Source organism: Sceloporus occidentalis, unplaced genomic scaffold (genome assembly GCF_023333645.1).
Source record: "Sceloporus occidentalis isolate IW3139 unplaced genomic scaffold, rSceOcc1.0.p SCAF_91, whole genome shotgun sequence".
Taxonomy (NCBI): Eukaryota; Metazoa; Chordata; class Lepidosauria; order Squamata; family Phrynosomatidae; genus Sceloporus; species Sceloporus occidentalis.
The window spans coordinates 3,058,948-3,076,983 of NW_028317071.1; the positions used below are offsets into that span (position 1 = coordinate 3,058,948).

The 18,036-nt window shown below is 44.2% G+C and overlaps 1 protein-coding gene across 1 annotated transcript; it reads right to left on the minus strand.

The window, feature by feature from the left end:
* Positions 1 to 3,003: 3,003 nt before the first annotated feature.
* GTPBP3 (GTP binding protein 3, mitochondrial) lies at positions 3,004 to 17,248 on the minus strand. Its single transcript, XM_089496570.1, has 9 exons — positions 17,090 to 17,248; positions 16,067 to 16,293; positions 14,831 to 14,917; positions 11,429 to 11,631; positions 10,702 to 10,774; positions 9,522 to 9,665; positions 6,429 to 6,594; positions 5,243 to 5,533; positions 3,004 to 4,355 (listed from the first exon to the last, which is right to left on the minus strand). The coding sequence occupies exons 1-9, from the start codon at positions 17,158 to 17,160 to the stop codon at positions 4,124 to 4,126; spliced, it is 1,494 nt and encodes a 497-aa protein (XP_089352696.1). The 5' UTR covers positions 17,161 to 17,248; the 3' UTR covers positions 3,004 to 4,123.
* Between the last annotated feature and the right edge of the window lie 788 nt (positions 17,249 to 18,036).

Here is an 18,036-nt window from a genome sequence, read left to right on the forward strand (position 1 = left end):
ACCAGGCAGATGGGCTTTAGAGTCCTTGCTAGCCAAATGGTCACTCTTTCCTGCCTTTGAAGAGCTGTCCATTTGCAGCAGTGACTTTGTAAGATGCTTTTGGTATTTGGGGGCCGAGTAAAGAGATGCAGACTGAAGGGGATATTTTTTCCTCTGTCGCTAACCTTGTCGCACACTTCCCATAGTTATGTGGGGTTGAGATGGGGGTCATGTTTCTGCATTTTGTATTTCTTTGCTTGCTTCTCTGGGTGGCTTTTAAACAGAGGCTGGATGGCTGTTGGTCACAGGGAGGGAGGGCTTGGATGGTATCTTCCTGCGTTGCAGAAGCGGCTCAAGAGTGTGACTTGCCCAAGGTGGCTTTCCTTGGCCGAGCTGGAAATTACTTACATATTATTTATTTTTGCATGTCATTTTTAATATATATATTGGAGAGATATATTGCAGATTCCAATTATATCTTTTACTGACTTAATACTGATGCACATTATCATTGCATTGCAGCTTTTGGGTTCTTGCATTGTAGCTTTTGTAAGCTTTCATTGTAGCCTTTGTATTCTTGCATTGTTGCCCTTTCTATTCTTGCATTGAAACTTTTGTGAACTTACACTGTAGCCTTTGAATACTTGTACTTACAATTGCCAATGCTTATATTAGGTTTTTCATTTGTCATTTCACATACTTTTTAAAATACAGTCAGCGCTCCATTCTTTAGCCACAGATTCAACCATCCACAACTTGAAGATATTTTTAAAATTTGTATACATTTTGCACGGTGATTGTGCATGGCACATTTCCCATTGTAAGCCCCAGAATATACCAAGGGCCTACTGGGCATTGCAGCAGCACACTCTACATTTTGCATTGTGGTTGTGCATGGCACATTTCCCATTGTAAATTCCGGAAGATACAAAGGGCCTACTGTACATTATTCGTGGCACACAGAAATATTCATTGTGCACAGATTGGACTGGATGGCCACTGTGAGCCCTTTTTGTGATGTTATTCTATGCTGAGGATGCCCCATTACATTTGGTCCTTTCTGGGGGGTTTGGAATTGGGCCGGCTGTTGTGGGACCCAACGCAACAGTGACACTGGCGGGATTTAACAATGCGCCAGATCTCAGCCTTGGACGTGACTTCTTTTTGTGTTGCGGCAGCTCCAGTGCAGGAAACAGACACTTGTAAAATATTATTTATAGTGTTTGGGAAGGTCATCTGTGCCCCCATCCTAAGGAAGTGTCCTGCCCCCCCTTCGGGATGATGGTGTGTTTGGGTCTCATTAAAGACATCCTGGCTTTTGTTCCAGTCCCTTTATTTTAAATAATAATGATAAAGCACAACAAACAATGGAGTCTGGAAATGCTGCCATTCTTATGTCATTGGAAAGAAAAGGGTGGGAGCAATACCCATCTCCCCAGAGGTTAAATTAATGCGGATAGATTTCATCTCCCAAACTGCTTGGATGGATTGTCTTTCAGGAGGGCTTTAGAGGTGAATTCCTGCATGGCAGAGGGTTGGTCTAGATGACCCCTTGGAGTCCCTCCCAACTGCAAGGAAGGGCTTTCAGCCACGGCAACATGAAAAATTGTGTCCTAGAACAGGCGTGTAAGTGTACCAAGAAGTGCAGAAGAGGAAATTCGTCTTGACAAAAGGCCTGATGAATGAGCCACCAGGTGATTAACTCAAGTGTTTGTTCCAGCTTTGCTTAAAAAGTAACCTCTTCCTTGAACAAACAGCGCGTTTCTTGCCAAAGATGGAGATGGGTTTTGCAAGGGTGAGCGGGTTCAAGGCATGGCCAGTCCATTTTGCATGGCTTACTCGCCAATGCAAGAATTCATGGTGACCTTTACGGACCAGAGAGCAGCGACGAAACTAACCGAATGAACTTGGGGAGAAATGCAATATGAAAATACGAAATGCACAAATACCAAACTGACACCTGGCTTGAAAATGGTAGGTGTGAAAAGGATTGTAGAGTTGGAAGAGATCCCAAAGGTCATCCAGTACAACCCCCTCAGTAGGTGCAAGCTGGATACAAGCCAATAGTGTGATGCAGCAGCCAAAAAGGCCAATGTGATATCAGGCTGCTCTAACAGGAGTACAGTATCCAGAGCAAGTGAATTAGTAGTGCTATTTAATTCTGCTTTGGCCAGACCTCACCTAGAATAATCCTGTGTCCAGTTCTGGGCATCACAGTTTAAAAAAGGATATTGATAAGCTGGAATGTGTCCAGAGAAAGGCAACCAAAACAATCAAAGGTCCAGAAACCAAGCCTTACGAGGAACCACTTAGGCAGCTGGATATGCTTATGAGATGCTACGATAGCCATCTTTAAATATCCGAAGGGATGCCATTTAAAGATGGAGTGAGCTTGTTTTCTGCTGCTCCAGAGATTAGAACTGGAAGCAGTGGATTCAAATTACAAGAAAAGAGATCCCATCAGGAAGCATTTATTTATTGTAAGAGCTGTTTGAGAGGGGAAGCCTTTGAGAGTGGTGGGTCCTCTGTCTTCGGAAATCTTTAAAAAGAGGTTAGATGGACATCTTTCAAGAGTGCTTTTGTTTTGTATTATTACTTGGCAAGGATTTGGACCAGGAGTAGGCAACCTTTTTGAGCCGGGGCCTGGGTTGCTGTCCCTCAGACAACTGGGAGGCCGAAGCAAAAAAACAAATAAATAATTAAATAATATATGACAACATTTTCAAATGTAGGATACGTTTTTTAAAAATGGAGGACATGTGAAAAAATTTGATGATTTTTAAAAAATGTTAATATAAATGCATGTTTCTTAGGCATGATCAAAATGGAGGACATTTGGGCCTCAGAAGCTGGCTGATATCAATATCACCATTACCATCATCATCACTATCATTGTTAAAGCAGACCTTTTAGCATTAAAAGCACCAAAAATACACAGAAATGCACTTTGGAAAGTCACCCTGTCTCACCTTCAGAGTTTTCTTCTTCCTCCTCCTCCTCCTTCCTCCTCCTCTTCCTCCTCCTTTTCCCCCGTCCCTTCCTTCCCTCCTCGTGGCTGCCTGGCAGCCGTGGGTAGGGAAGGATGGGAAGGAGGAGGGCGACCCCAGCCCCCTTCCTTCCCTGCCCATGGCTGGGAGGGAAGGAGGAGGAGGACCCCCGCCCCCTTTCTGCCCTGCCCAGAGGGAGCCAGGCAGGGTGAAGGAGCTTCGCTGAGGGCCTCTCACACGAGACAACCGTTCCTGCCGCCGGCGCGGGGCCTTTGGCCTGTTGCGCGAGCGGCCTTTGGCCCTGCGCCGGCGGCAGGACCGGGCTCAGGCCGGTCCCAAGGCCTTGCAGGGCCAGATCCGGCCCGCGGGCCGGGGTTTGCCAACCCCTGGTTTGGACCATATGGCCCCTGGGGTCCCTTCCAGCTCTAGGATTCTATGAATGTCCTCAATTTATCAAATTACAGGAGAGTAATAAGAAACAATAATAATCTGTTTTTGTTCCTTTACTCCACACTTCCATAAATTTATAAACCTGCAGCACTACAATCTCAGCAATATTTATTTCATCCCAGCACTTCCTTTCCTAATCCCAGTTTTATCCATGGCTTCTTATTGATCACATTCATATTTCATTTTTCCCTATTCCTTTTGGATCATCAATTTAGATCATAATAAATGATCAGGGCAGCCTTTATATCTCCTCCTCCTCTTGCTCCCTTTTCCTAACATCATCCCTGTTGGATAGGTCAAGGTGAAAATGAGAATAATTCTCCCAAAGTTATTAATGGATGATTGAGGACTTGAACCCAGATCCTCTTGAGGGTTAAGAGCAGCTGGGCAATGCAACCATTTTCCCAGAGAGGTGGTGAAATATCTTTCTCTGGAGGTCTTTCAATAGACGCTAGAGATGGGAGATTGAGCAGAGGTTAGCCTGGATGGTCTCTGGGGACCCTTCCAACTTTGGATTCCAATCTTCTTCAAAATCTTTTCTCTGGCCACATAACTCTCACTGTTGAATAAACCAAGGGTCCTTGTTTCTCACACCCAGCCCATGCAAGAATTTGGGGAGGTAAAAGGATTATTATCCCCAAACTGTAAAATCACCATCCGCCTCTGGAAGGCGACAACGTCCAGCAAACTGTTCCAACTTGCTCCCTTTACTTGCCAATGCAAAAATCCTGGAAGATGAGAGTCAGGATCTCCTCGGCCCCCACTTGCCCCGTCAGTTGTCCTAGTTGCTGCCGGGCCAGACGTAATTCCTCAGCAGCCAGGGCCAGATCCACCGGCCGGTACTGGCCGAAACATCCGAGGGCCTCCAGGCACTTGGTCAAGCCGAGTTGGTGCCGAGCACAGGTGGGGCTGGGGGAGCCAACCAAGGGGTCTCCACACCTGTGGGGCAAGATTAAAAGTACGATTATGACGAGAGGTCAATTTGCACATACCGAATCTCTAGGAATCTCTCTGTCCTCCAGAGCAACTCTATGGTTAGCATCCAACAGACGCTGACTATAGAATCATGCTGGAGGACCTACAAATGCTTAGAAGAATGCTTTCTCTAGGAATCACTGGTGGATGCTGACCACAGAGTCAGGCAGGATGGCCTAGAGACATGTCTCTAGGCATTCGTAGGTCCTCCAGCCTGATTCTATGGTCAACTTCAGGCAGATGTTGACCCTAGAGTTGTACTGAAGGAGCTAGAGATGTTAGAGAAAAGACTTCTCTAGGCATTTGTAGGTCCTCCAGTGCAATTCTATGGTCAATGTCTAGTGGATGCTGACCATAGACTTGCGCTGGAGGACCATGAGATTTCTAGAGAAAACACTTCTCTAGGCATCTGTGGGTCCTCCAGCATGATTCTGTGGTCAACTTCAGATGAATGTTGACCACAGATTTGTGCTAGAGGACCTAGAGATTCCTAGAGAGGTGTAATCACAGGTAAATGTAAGTAATTGAAAATAATATTATTTAATAATTGTAACAATAATATAATTGTCAAAAATAATATAATTAATTTGTGGGTTTTCCACTGTCACATTAGTCCTGTGCCCCTAACCCCAGCAAATGGGGAAGGCCTACAGTGTATGCACATAGTCCAAAATCTTGGAGAAAAAAATCCAAAATCCAAAATTTTGGTCCCAAGCATCTTTGATACATGAGATGCACCAGACAACCCTTTACAAACTACCCAAATGGAGAAAAATGTTGCATCTCACATCCCTTCCCTGTGCAAAAATAATGTCAAAATTCAAAACATTCCATTCCCATTCCCTTCTCACAGGCGTGCCAGGTGATCTGCCAACGTCCGCAGGAATGGTCTGATTCCCTCTCCGGTTTTGCAGGAGAGTAAGCAGGTAGGGGGCAACCCCAAATGGGCACAGGCCACCCGGAGACCCTCTTGGTCCTCTCCTTGGAGGAGGTCTGCTTTGTTCAGCACCAGAATGCATGGATGAGCCCCTGGATGTTCCTTGGGCATCACAATGCCTAGCAAGATGGAGGGCAGCTGGTCAGTTTGTTGGGACACTTCAGCTGCATCCAGGACAGCAAGGATAAGATCGGCACTGTCCACCCTGCAGGAAGGAGAAAGGAGTCATCTGAGTCCAACAGACAACTACAAATCATAGAATCGTAGAGTATAAAGAGACCGCAATGGCCATCTAGTCCAAACCTCTTCTGCCATGCAGGAACTCTCAATCAAAGCATCCCCATTGACAGATGGCCATCTAGCCTCTGTTTAAAGACTTCCAAAGCAGGAGATTCCACCATAATCTCCAAGGAAGAAGTGTGTTCCTCTGTTGAACAGCCCTTACTGTCAAGGAATTCCTATTAATGTTGAAGCGGAATCTCTTTTCCTTTAGCTTGCATCCATTGTGCTGTTGGGTCCTGTTCTCTGGAGCAGCAGAAAACAAGCTTGCTCCCTCCTCAATATGACATCCCTTCAAGTATTTAAACAGGGCTATCATATCCCCTCTTAACCTTCTCTTCTCCAGGCTAAACATCCCCAGATCCCTAAGTCTTTCTTCATAGGGCTTCATGGTTTCCAGACCCTTCACCATTTTAGTCTCCCTCCTTTGGACACATGGCTCCAGTTTCTCAATGTCCTTTTTGAATTGTTTTGCCCAGAACTGGATACAATATTATTCCAGGTGAGTCCTGACCAGAGCAGAATACACTGGCACTATTACTTCCCTTGATCTAGATACTATACTTCTATTGATGCAGCCTAAAATTGCATTGGCCTTGTTAACTGCCGCATCATATTGTTGACTCATGTTCAATTTGTGGTCTACTTGGACTCCTTGATACTTTCACATGTGGTCTGATTCAGCCAGGTGTCCCCCATCCTATATCTGTGCATTTCAAGCCTGCTGACGTATTATTTCTTCCACACTGGTTTAAAAGCCACATGCTGTAGCCACTGCCCTCCAATCCCACCCTCAGCCAAACCCATTCTGTCCCTTGTACCTTTGGCGGGCACGGTTGACGCCCTCTTTTTCAATAATGTCACTGGTGTCCCTCAGCCCAGCCGTGTCACTCAGCACCACAGGGAATCCGCCGATGTTCAATGTGGCCTCCACCACGTCCCGGGTTGTCCCTGCCATAGGTGAAACAATGGCTGTCGGCTTCTGGCCTGGAACAAGGAGGGGTGGGGTGGAGAAGGGGTAAGATAAGAGTTAGTTAGAGAGGTAAGATGAGAGTTAGAGTTGGAGGAGTAAGATAAGAGTTAAAGGGGTAAGGTAAGAGAGTGGCAAGATGAGAACGTTAGAGAGGTAAGATAAGAGAGAGGGTAAGGTAAGAGTGAGAGAGGTAAGATGAGAGTTAGAGGGATAAGAGTTGGAAGGGTAAAATGAGAGTTGAAGGGATAAGATAAGGGCATTAGAGGGGTAAGAAAGGAGCTAGAGTTGGAAGGGAAAGATAAGGGTTAGTGTTAGAAGAGTTCTTACTCTTCTAACAGTTAGCGTTACATGGGTAAGATAAGAGTTACAGGAGTAGGTTGAGGGCTAAGATCAGAGTTAGAGCTGGAGCAATTAAGGTAAGACTTAGCGTAAGAAGAGTAAGATGAGAGCTTGAGTTGGAAGGATAAAGCAAGAGTTAGTTAGAAGCGTAAGCTAAAAGTTAAAGCCAGTTAGAAGGGGTAAGGTAAGGAAAAACCTACTAAAACCCCCTCTCTGCTTGTTCAGAGGAAGAGGGCATCATTTGCCTTCCCAAAACCACAGCTTCCCCCCCTTGGTTTAAAAGGAATCTCAGGCAGCAGGAAAACCCCAAAGCCTGCAAGCCCACAATTTCATTTCTTCACATGAACAGCTGTCCAATAACAAAAACCCTCTGGGAAACGGGGGGGGGGGGGGGGAGTACCCAAAAACTTAAATCTATTTCCTAAAAATAACCATTACAGCATGGCCCCTTGAGAGAGAGAGAGAGAGAGAGAGACAGCAAGGGAGGAAGTGGCTTCCTTTTTGCAGAGGATTACATTTTCTGTATAGGCATGTATTATACATTGTGATATCTATTATCTAAGGCCTGTTGCACCAAAATAATGCGCTGGGTTTCGATAACAGTTGCGCTGGTCTGTTTGTGCATGTTTCATGCTGCCTTTTTTTAATGTGGTTGTAATTTTTTGAGGGTTTAGTCTCATCTTAACTTTTGCATCTTGTGGACTTGAACTGTTCTTTAACCTGTTATAAACCAGTTTGAGGATAGAATAAAAATAAGTGTGGTGTAGAGGTTTGAGCACTGGAGCAGGACTCTGGAGACTAGGATTCAAATCCCAGTTTGGCTATGGAAACTTCAGAGGATAGCAATATAACAACAACAACAACAACATATTGTAATAGTTTAATTCTGTTTTAATGCTTACTTTTATATGTTTTTACTTGAATTGCTCTTTTAAACTGCAAGCTGCTTTGAGTCCTAATTTTTTGGGGGGAAATGGGACATGATGATGATGATGATGATGATATACCAATTCTATTACTTGTTTGCAGCCTTTGCTCTGTTTGTTAAAAGCAAGTGTTAGTATTAGTATTTTATTATTATTATCGTCATTATCATTATTATTATCACACTATAATCTGCTTCTAGTCAGAACTAGTGCGAAAGTTTGCCGACTTTGCAAAGCCTGAGAACCTGAGTCTGGAGAAGTTACTCTCAAAACCAGCATTCTAGCAACTGTATTCCAAGCTTCCTTAATTAAACTTAGATTCTCCCCAGCTGTGACTATGGCGCCCCCCAGTGGCTTTCATAGAAAAAGCAAGTCGGAGACTGAAATTCTGACATTTATTTGCAAACGGAAATCCCAGAAGCGTCCAAAAATCCACTTCTGAGAAAATACTGGTTTAAGATGTGAATGGCGTTCTAGAGGCACATTTTTCCCTCTGTGTCGTCCTCCCTGTTTTCCCCATGATCCACATCATGTTGGACTACAACTCCCGTCACCCACTCCCATGCAAGTCTCAAAGATCTGCAAAGGACTTGATTGCATCAGGAAAACACTCCTGTTTTCTCAATAGCCTTTCAGTGGAAAAACCACTATGTTTTCCTTCCCTGTCCTCAGAGCTTTCACCATAAGGCAGGATATAGCTGTTTTTCGTATTAAATACGGATATATCTGTGTTAACAAAGCAGATGTCTCCCTGGGCATTACTTCTCTAATGGAAAATTTGGCAGCAAAGGCAGGCAGAACACGGAAAAAACAGGGAGAAGTTTTTACTTCACACACAAAAGAAATGTGTTTTTCAACAATCTTGTTCTTCAAAATTTATTATTATTATTATTATTAATCGTACCTCCATCATTCTCTTTAATAATGCCTCCATCATGCCATCACCATTTCCTTTAATCAAGCCAATTCTCTTTAATCATACTTCCATTATTCTCTTTAATTATAGATCGATCCTGTCTTTCATCAATCGCTTTAATCATGTCTCCATCATTCTCTTCAATCATGCCTTCATCATTCTCTTTAATCATTCCTCCATCATTCATCATGCCTCCATCATACCTTCATCATGCTCTTTAAACTTGTCTCCATCATTCCTTAATCAAGCCAATTCTCTTTAATCATGCCTCCATCATTCTCTTTAATCATTTCCATCATTCTGTCATCATGCCTCCATCATACCTTCATCATTCTCTTTAATCATGCCTTCATCATTCTCTTTCAATCATGCCTCCATCTTTCTCTTTAACCATGCCTTCATCATGTTTTCATCACTCTTTAACCATTCCCTTTCATCATTCCTTCCTCCAGCCCTCGTTCATCACTTTCTCCATGCTGATGCTGCTAAAAAAACTTCCAGCAGGGCAGAGAACGAGGAAGAAAATGGCAACAAGGTGACTGTGAAAAAACTTTGTGCAAAATGAAGGAACTTCTTTGTCAGAGGCTTTGTAAAATAAAATACTGACAGTTCAGAACAGGGAGAAAACCCATCCGTGTTTTGGAATGGAGAACCACCGGGGAACGGGGAACGGACCTCGCAGGAAAAACCCAGGAGAGACCAATTCATTCAGTGTCATGTAAATAAGCATAAAATACCCTCTGGGAGTTCCCTTCCTCACATAGCTGGTTGAGAAGGCTGCTCTTGCCAGCATTGGTGGGCCCGGCAATCACGACGTGGATCCCGTCGCACAGGCGCTCCCCGCGGCGTCCATCTTGCAAGTGTGCCGCCAACTCTTTGGCCAACAACTCCACTGCCTCTTCCACTGTAAAAAAGAGGCAAAAGAGTGAGACTTAGCACTCCAAACAGATTGCCTTGGAAAGTGGTCTTTCCCTCTTTGGAGGTTTTTAAACAGATGTCGGATGGGCTTCTTTCAGGAGTGCTTTAGCTGTGTCTTCCTGCATTGGATTGGGTTGGATTGGATGACCCTTGAGGTCCCTTTCAATTTTGTGGATCTATTAAAAAAATCACCTACCACTCCAATCTTCCTTGATTCTCCCTTATCCCAAATGCTTGGGACCAGAAGTGTTTCGGATATTTCCCTCCGCATTTTGGAATATTTGCAAATGATATTTTGGAGATGGGACCCAAAACTAGACATGAAATTCATTTATGTTCCCTATAAGCCTTATACAGTTGGCCAGAAGTGATTTATACACCATTTTAAAAATAATTTTGTGCAGGAACCAAAACATGTGTATACTGAATCATCAGAAAGCAAAGGTGTCACCCATGAGAAAAGTGTGGGGTTTTGGAGCATTTTTGAGTTTGGAATTCTGGATAAGGGAGACTCCAACAGTATTTACAATATATATACTATACATATAATTTTTTGCATGATGACGCTTTTGCACAATGTAGCACTGGAAAGCAAAGATGCGATTCTCTGAGCCACCCAAGAAAGAAGTTTTGGTCTTTGGAGTATTTTGGATTTTGGGATTCTGAATAAGGAAGACTCAACCTGTATTGCTATCTGCTAGGATTTGGTTCCAGGACTCCCCATGAAAACCAAAATCCATGGATGCTCAAGTCCCATTCTACCCAATAGGGTAGTACTACTACTACTACTTCAGTGGGCCCTTCTCATCTGTGGGTTTGGTTCCAGGACCAGCTCCAGATACCAAAATCTGTGGATGCTCAAATCCCATTAAATACAATGGCACAGTAAAATGGCAAAATCAAAGAATATATATGGGGAATATTTTGAAGTCATGGATGGTTGAATCTGTGGATAAAAAAGCTATGGATATGAAGTGCAAGTGGTATTTTGGATCTTGAAATTCCAGATCAAGGAGACTCACCTTGAAGAAGGACCCCACTTTCGATGTTGTCGTCTTCACTGAAGTCAATGTACGCCTCAACATGGGCTAGAGCCTGCAGACACTTAAATATTTATTGAAAATCTGACTGCAATATCACTTATTTACTTTTGGGCCACACTCAAAAAATATTCGGTATTTGACAACGTGACATACATAATCGAGGAAAACGGCAACGCACAAAATAAATACTTCCATATTTGCAGAGAGTGGATGAGATTCTAAATAAGGGAATATTACAAGCTAAGTTGCCTTTATTATCCAAAATGCTAGAGACCAGAAGTGTTTAGGATTTTGGACTGTTTCAGATTTTGGAAGATTTGCATATATAGAATGTCGATACACTTTATACGCTTAGCCCAAAGGTAACTTTGGTCCTTTTCTGGGCGGAATTAAAAGAAATGGAAATGTGGAAAGAGGAGCTGCTGCAAATAGACACATACAGTCGGCCCTTCTTATACACGGATTTTTCATACACGGATTTAAGCATACACGGTTTGAAAATGTTCCAAAAAAGTATAAATTTACTTTGATGTTCCATTTTTTATTAGGGACACCATTTTGCTATGTCATTATACTTAATGGGACTTGAGCATACACGGATTTTGTTATACACGGAGGATCTTGGAACCAAACCCCAGCGTATAACAAGGGTCCACTGTACCAGGCTTCAACAGACACACACTCATGAACCACACCAGCTCCTTGCCTTGGTGAGAGTGTTGCTCCAGCGCTGATAAAGTGTCGCCAGTTCCCCCTCCATCTGGCGCAAAGCTTGCCGCCGCTGGCCTTCAGTCTCAGCGTGGATCAAATCCCCCAAACCCTCCGCTGCCGTCAGGTCCAGTTTGCCGTTTTGGAAGGCCCGTTTTGTGAATTCTCCAGGTTCGGCAAGACGCAGGTGAGGGAGGCAACCTGGGGCAAGGAAGAGGAAGAGTCAACTACAATAGCCATGTTTCAATATTGGAAATGATGTTCTGTTGGGGATGGAGCAAGCTTGTTTTCTGCAGCTCCAGAGACTCAGACATGGAGCAATGGATTCAAGCTACAAGAAAAGAGATTTGACCTGAACATTAGGAAGTATCACAAGCTGAAGATGAGCCAGCAGTGTGATGCAGCAGGTAAAAAAGCCAATATGATCCTAGGCTGCATCAATAAGAGTCCAGATCGAAGGAAGTAATAGTGCCATTCAAAAAGGACATTGAGAAACTGGAGCCAAGGCAAGGAGCTGGCATGTGTCCAAAGGAGGGTGACTAAAATGGTGAAGGGTCTGGAAACCATAAAGCCCTATGAGGAAAGACTCAGGGATCTGGGGATGTTTAGCCTGGAGAAGAGAAGGTTAAGATATGATGGTCCTGTTTAAATACTTGAAAGGATGCCATACTGAGGAGGGAGCAAGCTTGTTTTCTGCTGCTCCAGAGAATAAGAGGCAATGGAGCAATGGATGCAAGCTCCAGGAAAAGAGATTCCAGCTCAACATTCGGAGGAGCTTCCTGAGAGTAAGGGCTGTTCGACAGAGGAACACACTCTTCCTCGAAAATTATGGTGGAGTCTCCTTCTTTGGAGGTCTTTAAACAGAGGTTGGATCGCCATCTGTCAATGGGGATGCTTTGATTGAGAGTTCCTGCATGGCAGGAGGTTGGACTGGATGGCCCTTGCGGTCTCTTCCAACTCTACGATTCTATGATTCTAGTCAGACCTAGCCTGGAATACTATGTCCAGTTCTGAGCATCACAATTCAAGAATGCCATGGACAAGCTGGCAAGTGTCCAAAGGAGGACAACAAAATAGTAGAAGGTCTGGAAACCCCCAAAGGCCTCTGAGGAGCAACTTAGGGAGCTGAGAGAAGAGCTTGGAAAAGAGACGATTGAGAGGGGATATGAAGGCCATGGTTAAATATTTGAAGGCATGGCACATTGAGGATGGAGCAAGCTTGTTTTCTGCTGTTCCAGAGAACAGGACACAGTGGGTTTTACCTCAACATTAGGAAGAACTGCCTGAGAGTCAGAGCTGTTTGACAGTGGAAGATGCTGCTCTGGAGGGCAGTGGAGTCTCCTTCTTTGGAGGCTGTTCTTCAACAGAGGCTGGCTGGCCATCTGTCACAGGGAGGGCCTTGACGGTGTCTTCCTGCATGGCAGAAGGGGTTTGGATTGGATGGCCTCTTAGGATCTCTTCCAACTCTATGATTCTAGGGTCAAAGACTGAAACCAACCCTTATGGACTTAGGGAGCTGGGCACATTTAACATGGGGAAGAAAGACTGAGAAGTGACAGGGTTAAGGATAGCAACCTTTAAATATCTGAAAGGATGTCTCAAGTAGGAGGAGGTGGAGTGAACTTACCATATACACTTGACTCTAAGTCGACTTCATATATAAGTCAAGGACAGGTTTGGGGGCAAAAATGATGGATTTTGATATGACCCATAGATAGGTTGAGGGTAAAACTTAGGGGCATTTAATGAAGGATGCAAAGGACAAATCAAAGGAAAACAATGCCAAAGAACTTATGTTAAAGGCTGGTTGCATGAGAGAGTAGAAGGGGGTCAGTGCTTTCAGGACATACAGTATTTACATTGACCCATGGATAAGTCCATTTTCAATCTAATTTTCTAGACTTATACAGGAGTATATACAGTATTTTCTGCTGCTCCAGAATAGGAACCAACAGGGATTCAAATTCCAGGAAAACAGATTCCACTGAAACATTAAGAAGAATCTCCTGTTCAGGAGAGTAGTCTGTCTTGGCGAGCGGTGGACTCTCCTTCTTTGGAGGTCTTTAAACAGAGGTTGGATGACTTTCAAGTCCTGCATTTGCGTCTTCCTGCATGGCAGAATGGGGTTGGATTAGATGGCCCTTGGGGTCATAGAATCCTAATTGTAGAGTTGGAAGAGACCACAAGGGCCATCCAGCCCAACCCCCTTCTGCCATGCAGGAACTCTCTGTCAAAGCATACCTGATAGATGGCCATCCAGCCTCTGCTTAAAGACCTCTAAAGAAGGAGATTCCACCATAATCTCCGAGGAAGGAGTGTGTTCCTCTGTTGAACAGCCCTTACTCTCAGGAAGGTCCTTCGAATGTTGAGCTGGAATCTCTTTTCCTGGAGCTTCCTTCCAATGCTCCAGGTCCTTTTCTCTGGAGCAGCAGAAAACAAGCTTGCTCCCTCCTCAATATGACATCCCTTCAGATATTTAAACAGGGCTATCATATCACCTCGTAACCTTCTCTTGTCCAGGCTAAACATCCCCAGCTCCCTGAGTCTTTCCTCATAGGGCTTCATGGTTTCCAGACCCTTCACCATTTTAGTCTCCCTCCTTTGGACACATGGCTCCAGTTTCTCAATGTCCTTTTTGAATTGTTTTGCCCAGAACTGGACACAGTATTATTCCAGGTGAGGCCTGACCAAAGCAGAATAGAGTGGCACTATTACTTCCCTTGATCTAGACACTATTCTTCTATTGATGCAGTCTAAAATCGCATTGGCCCTTTTAGCTGCCGAACTGCACTGTTGACTCATGTTCAGCGTGTGGTCTGCTTGGACTCACCATTGCGTGATTATCATTTGCTATTTGATGCTCTTTTTTGTTGCCTATTTTATTGAACCATTTCCTGTATTGCTATGTATTTTATATGTATTATCCTATTATTTCTTAGATTGTACGCCATAGGCAGTCTTACTCTTTTATATTTGTTTTTATGTACAGCGCTCTGCAAATCTACAGTGCTATATAAAATAATAATAATAATAATAATAATAATAATAATAATCCCTTTCACCTGTATAAGTCTCTGGTTCAGTCAGGTGTCCCCCATAATCCTGTATCTGTGCATTTCATTTTTCCGCCCTTAGTGCACTACCTTACATTTCTCCGTGTTGAATTTCATTTTGTTAGCTTTGGCCTAGCTTTCTAGTCTATTCAGGTCATTTAGAATAAAACCCAAAGAAAGGAGACCCGAAAATGAGACCCTTGAGTAAATAAGACTATTGAGTATTTCCCCTGTGCAAACACAAACACAAATGCTTAGAAAGAATCACGCCCAAACCATTCTTGGCCAAAAGAAGGAATCTGACAATATTTGGAAAAGGCTTCTCACGTCGAGGAAAGTAGACCTACCCAAGGCATTCAGGACTCCGCTGACCACAGCTGGACCGCCGTGAACATGGTACTCAGCCACATCTTCACCCGTGAAACTGCCCGGACCTATGGCAGGAAACAAAAGAGAAATTACATATGCCAGGAATTTCTAAAGCAAGTAAAATGTCACAGTTAGAGTATATCCACTTAGGGTCCATCTACACAGTAGAAATAATGCAGTTTGACCCCACTTTATGTGCTGTAGCCCCATCCTATGCAATCCTGGGATTCAGCAAAGCAACATTTATTACGGCATACAGCCAGTACAAAGATAGAATACAATAAGGACACATATAGACACAATACAATCATGATGTTCATACATATCAATGAGAAATCTAAAATGGGATAAAACTCTCCGCCGTGTGACGAATTCCAGGGGAATTTAAAGGAATTATAGAAATATTACAGTCGGGTTTCTCTGGCATAGTGATTTAAGTGTCAATAGCAAGAAAAAAATAAAAGATAAGAAAAAGGCATATCCCATCCATATAAATATAGACGGTCATCGTCAATCAATTTGTAAAAGCAGATAAAATTTCACACAACAAGTCACATAAAATCTGCCGTAATAATGGCAGCTATAGTTAATTTTACAAGGTTTACTGCATCTGTTTCAAATATCTTATACAGAGAGTAATAGCAGCAAATCCTGGGATTCATAGTTTGACGTGAATCCAAAACACACTGCATGAATAATCCAGTTCAAGATCACCTTAACAGCCCTGGCTCAGTGCTAGAGAATTCTGGAAACTGTAGTTTTGCAAGACATTTAGTCTTCTCTGTGCCACAATAGACTACAATTTCCAGGATTCCCTAGACTGAGTGAGGGCAGTTAAAGTGGTCTCAAACTGGATTAATTCTGCAATGTGTTTTGGATTAAGGTCCTTAGCTTTCTCCACCAAAGAGGGCTGGTGCCTCACCAAGCTACGAATCCCAGGATTCTGTGTGATGGAGCCATGGCAGTTTAAGTGAGATCAAACTGGATTATTTCTACAGTGTGGATGCACTCTTAATCAATTAGTGATATAACAGCTGATTCATGTTGGTTTCAGGCCAAATGCTGGGATTTTAAAAGAATGGCAAAAGTGGCAGTTCTTGCACACTTAAAACCCAATTTCAACTTAGCGGGCATCTTGCTGTGCATTCACATCCGCTTCCAAAATAAAAAATAGAGGACTGCAACAACTGGCGCAGGTGCTAACATCTGCTAACCTGGGAACCACAGGACGAGACCATGGTCCAGCGTTTCGGCCGAATCGGGATGGCGGATCCTTCGCAAAGCGGCTGTTCTTGGAGGCAGAGGTTCCTTTGCCCCCGTCAGTTGCAACAAGGCGAAGCTGCTGGCTGGGCCACTGGTTCGAATCACCGCCACGCCACACTTTCCATGGCCTGAAGACAATGCAAAGATGGTGCCCCTCTCGACAGCCTGGCTGTACCCCCTGAAAACAGAAGCAGAAAGAGGAGTGTGATCTATGCAAGTCTGCTGAAAACATCCCAGGAAAATGCTAACTAGTCCAGAATCTGAGGTTTATTACCTTCACAGCAATAAAAATCAATTGATGGCCTCCTAAACAGATATGTCTCAAGGCTCTTAGGAGAGAGAATTGTTTGAAAATAGCAAAAGTTGTCACCTGGATCCAATCCGCATTGCAGAAATAATCCGGTTTGACGCCGCTTTAACTGCCCTGACTCAGTGTTAGGGCATCCTGGGACCTGTAGTTTGCTATGGCATCAGAGAAGGTGAAATATCTCTCCAAACGACAAATCCCAGCATTCCATAATATGTATGCATGGGCAGTTAAGGTAGTATTAAGCTGTATTAATTCTGCAGTGTAGATGCAGCCCTGGGTTCAATGCTATCCCTCCAATCCTCCTCCCCAGCCCTGATTTATTCATTTATTTTGTTTCTATGCCGCCTTTCTACTAGAAAAGGACCCAAGGCGGCTCACAGATCAAAAGCTTATAAATTTGGCAATTAAAATGATAAAGCAGCGAACATAATCTAGGTGAAAATATGATATCTGGCTGTTTCCTTTGTATACATGCCTCCTCTCTTTTGGCAAAGAAATTGCAAAGGGCTGAAAATAACTTTCTTTTTTGCAAAGAGAAGAAAGTCAAGAAGGGCCTCCCCTGTTGGATTTCTGCCTGCCAAGCAAGTGTTGCAAAGCAAAGCATTGTGGGTCGAAGACCAGCAAAGTCAGACCCCCCCCCCGGACCCCCATTTTGCTCACTTACCTGCAAAACAACCTGGAGGTTTTGGAGCTGCTTCTTGCAATCCTCAGACAGCCCTGCAAGGTAGGCCACATGGCCCCCCAGGGAGGGAAATGTGGGGGGCACCCTCCTGGCTCCCCTCCAAAATTTCCCCTTGAACCCCAGCCTTGATCTGGCTTTTCCTTTAAATGCACGCCTCCCCTCTTTTTGCAACCTTGCTCTTGCCAGCACTGCTGTGACGCACGCCGCCGGCTTCAACTGAGGGCAACTTGCCCCGCCCCGACGCCTGATTGGTCGGAAAGGATAAAGGGGCGGGGCGTCGGCTGCTGCTCTGGTGCTGCTGCAGAGCCCTTTTGCCAGCGGCTTGCAAAAAAGCTGGTTTTTCGTGCATTTTGATTGATCTTTGCCCAGTTTTGCCTCGGGATGAATGCTTCCAAAGGCAATGCAGCTTTGCCAGTGTCAGCACACCTCCAGGCTGCCTTTATTTATTTGTTGCATTTGCTGGGGAGGTTATTGTTTCTTTCTATCAATATGTATATATCTATGTGTGTGTGTATATATGTATATACATGGTTTGGGGAGTAGGGAAAGCACTCTGTGCATGTTCAGAGCACTTTTGTCTGCCCTTGCAAACTGCTCCGAAGGCAAACCAAGCCCTGTCTCTCTGGGGGTTGTGGGACCCTGACTCCCCCCCAACTTTAATGCAAAATAGACTACAAGGCCCACCCAGAGCCCTGAGGTGAGGAAAGCACTCTGTGCATGCTCAGAGGCACTTTTGTCTGGCTCTGCAAACGTCTCCCAAGCCCTGTCTCTCTGGGGATGGTGGGATCCTGTCTGGTCCCTCACCTCCAATGCAAAAAGACTGCACCCCCCCATCATCCCCCCAAGAGCCCTGGGATGATGTCACCACCTTGCTTTGGAAGTCTTGGCAGGGAGCAGCCAAAGGCACTTGCAAAGAAAGCTGGAGGAGG

Coding starts and splice junctions, on each gene's coding strand:
- GTPBP3 (XM_089496570.1), bottom strand. CDS start 17,160: ATGTGGCCTACCTTGCAGGGCTGTCTGAGGATTGCAAGAAGCAGCTCC. Junction 10,775..11,428: donor GGAGCAACACTCTCACCAAG/GCAAGGAGCTGG, acceptor AAGTGTCTGCAG/GCTCTAGCCCATGTTGAGGC. Junction 5,534..6,428: donor GTCAACCGTGCCCGCCAAAG/GTACAAGGGACA, acceptor TCCTTCCTGCAG/GGTGGACAGTGCCGATCTTA.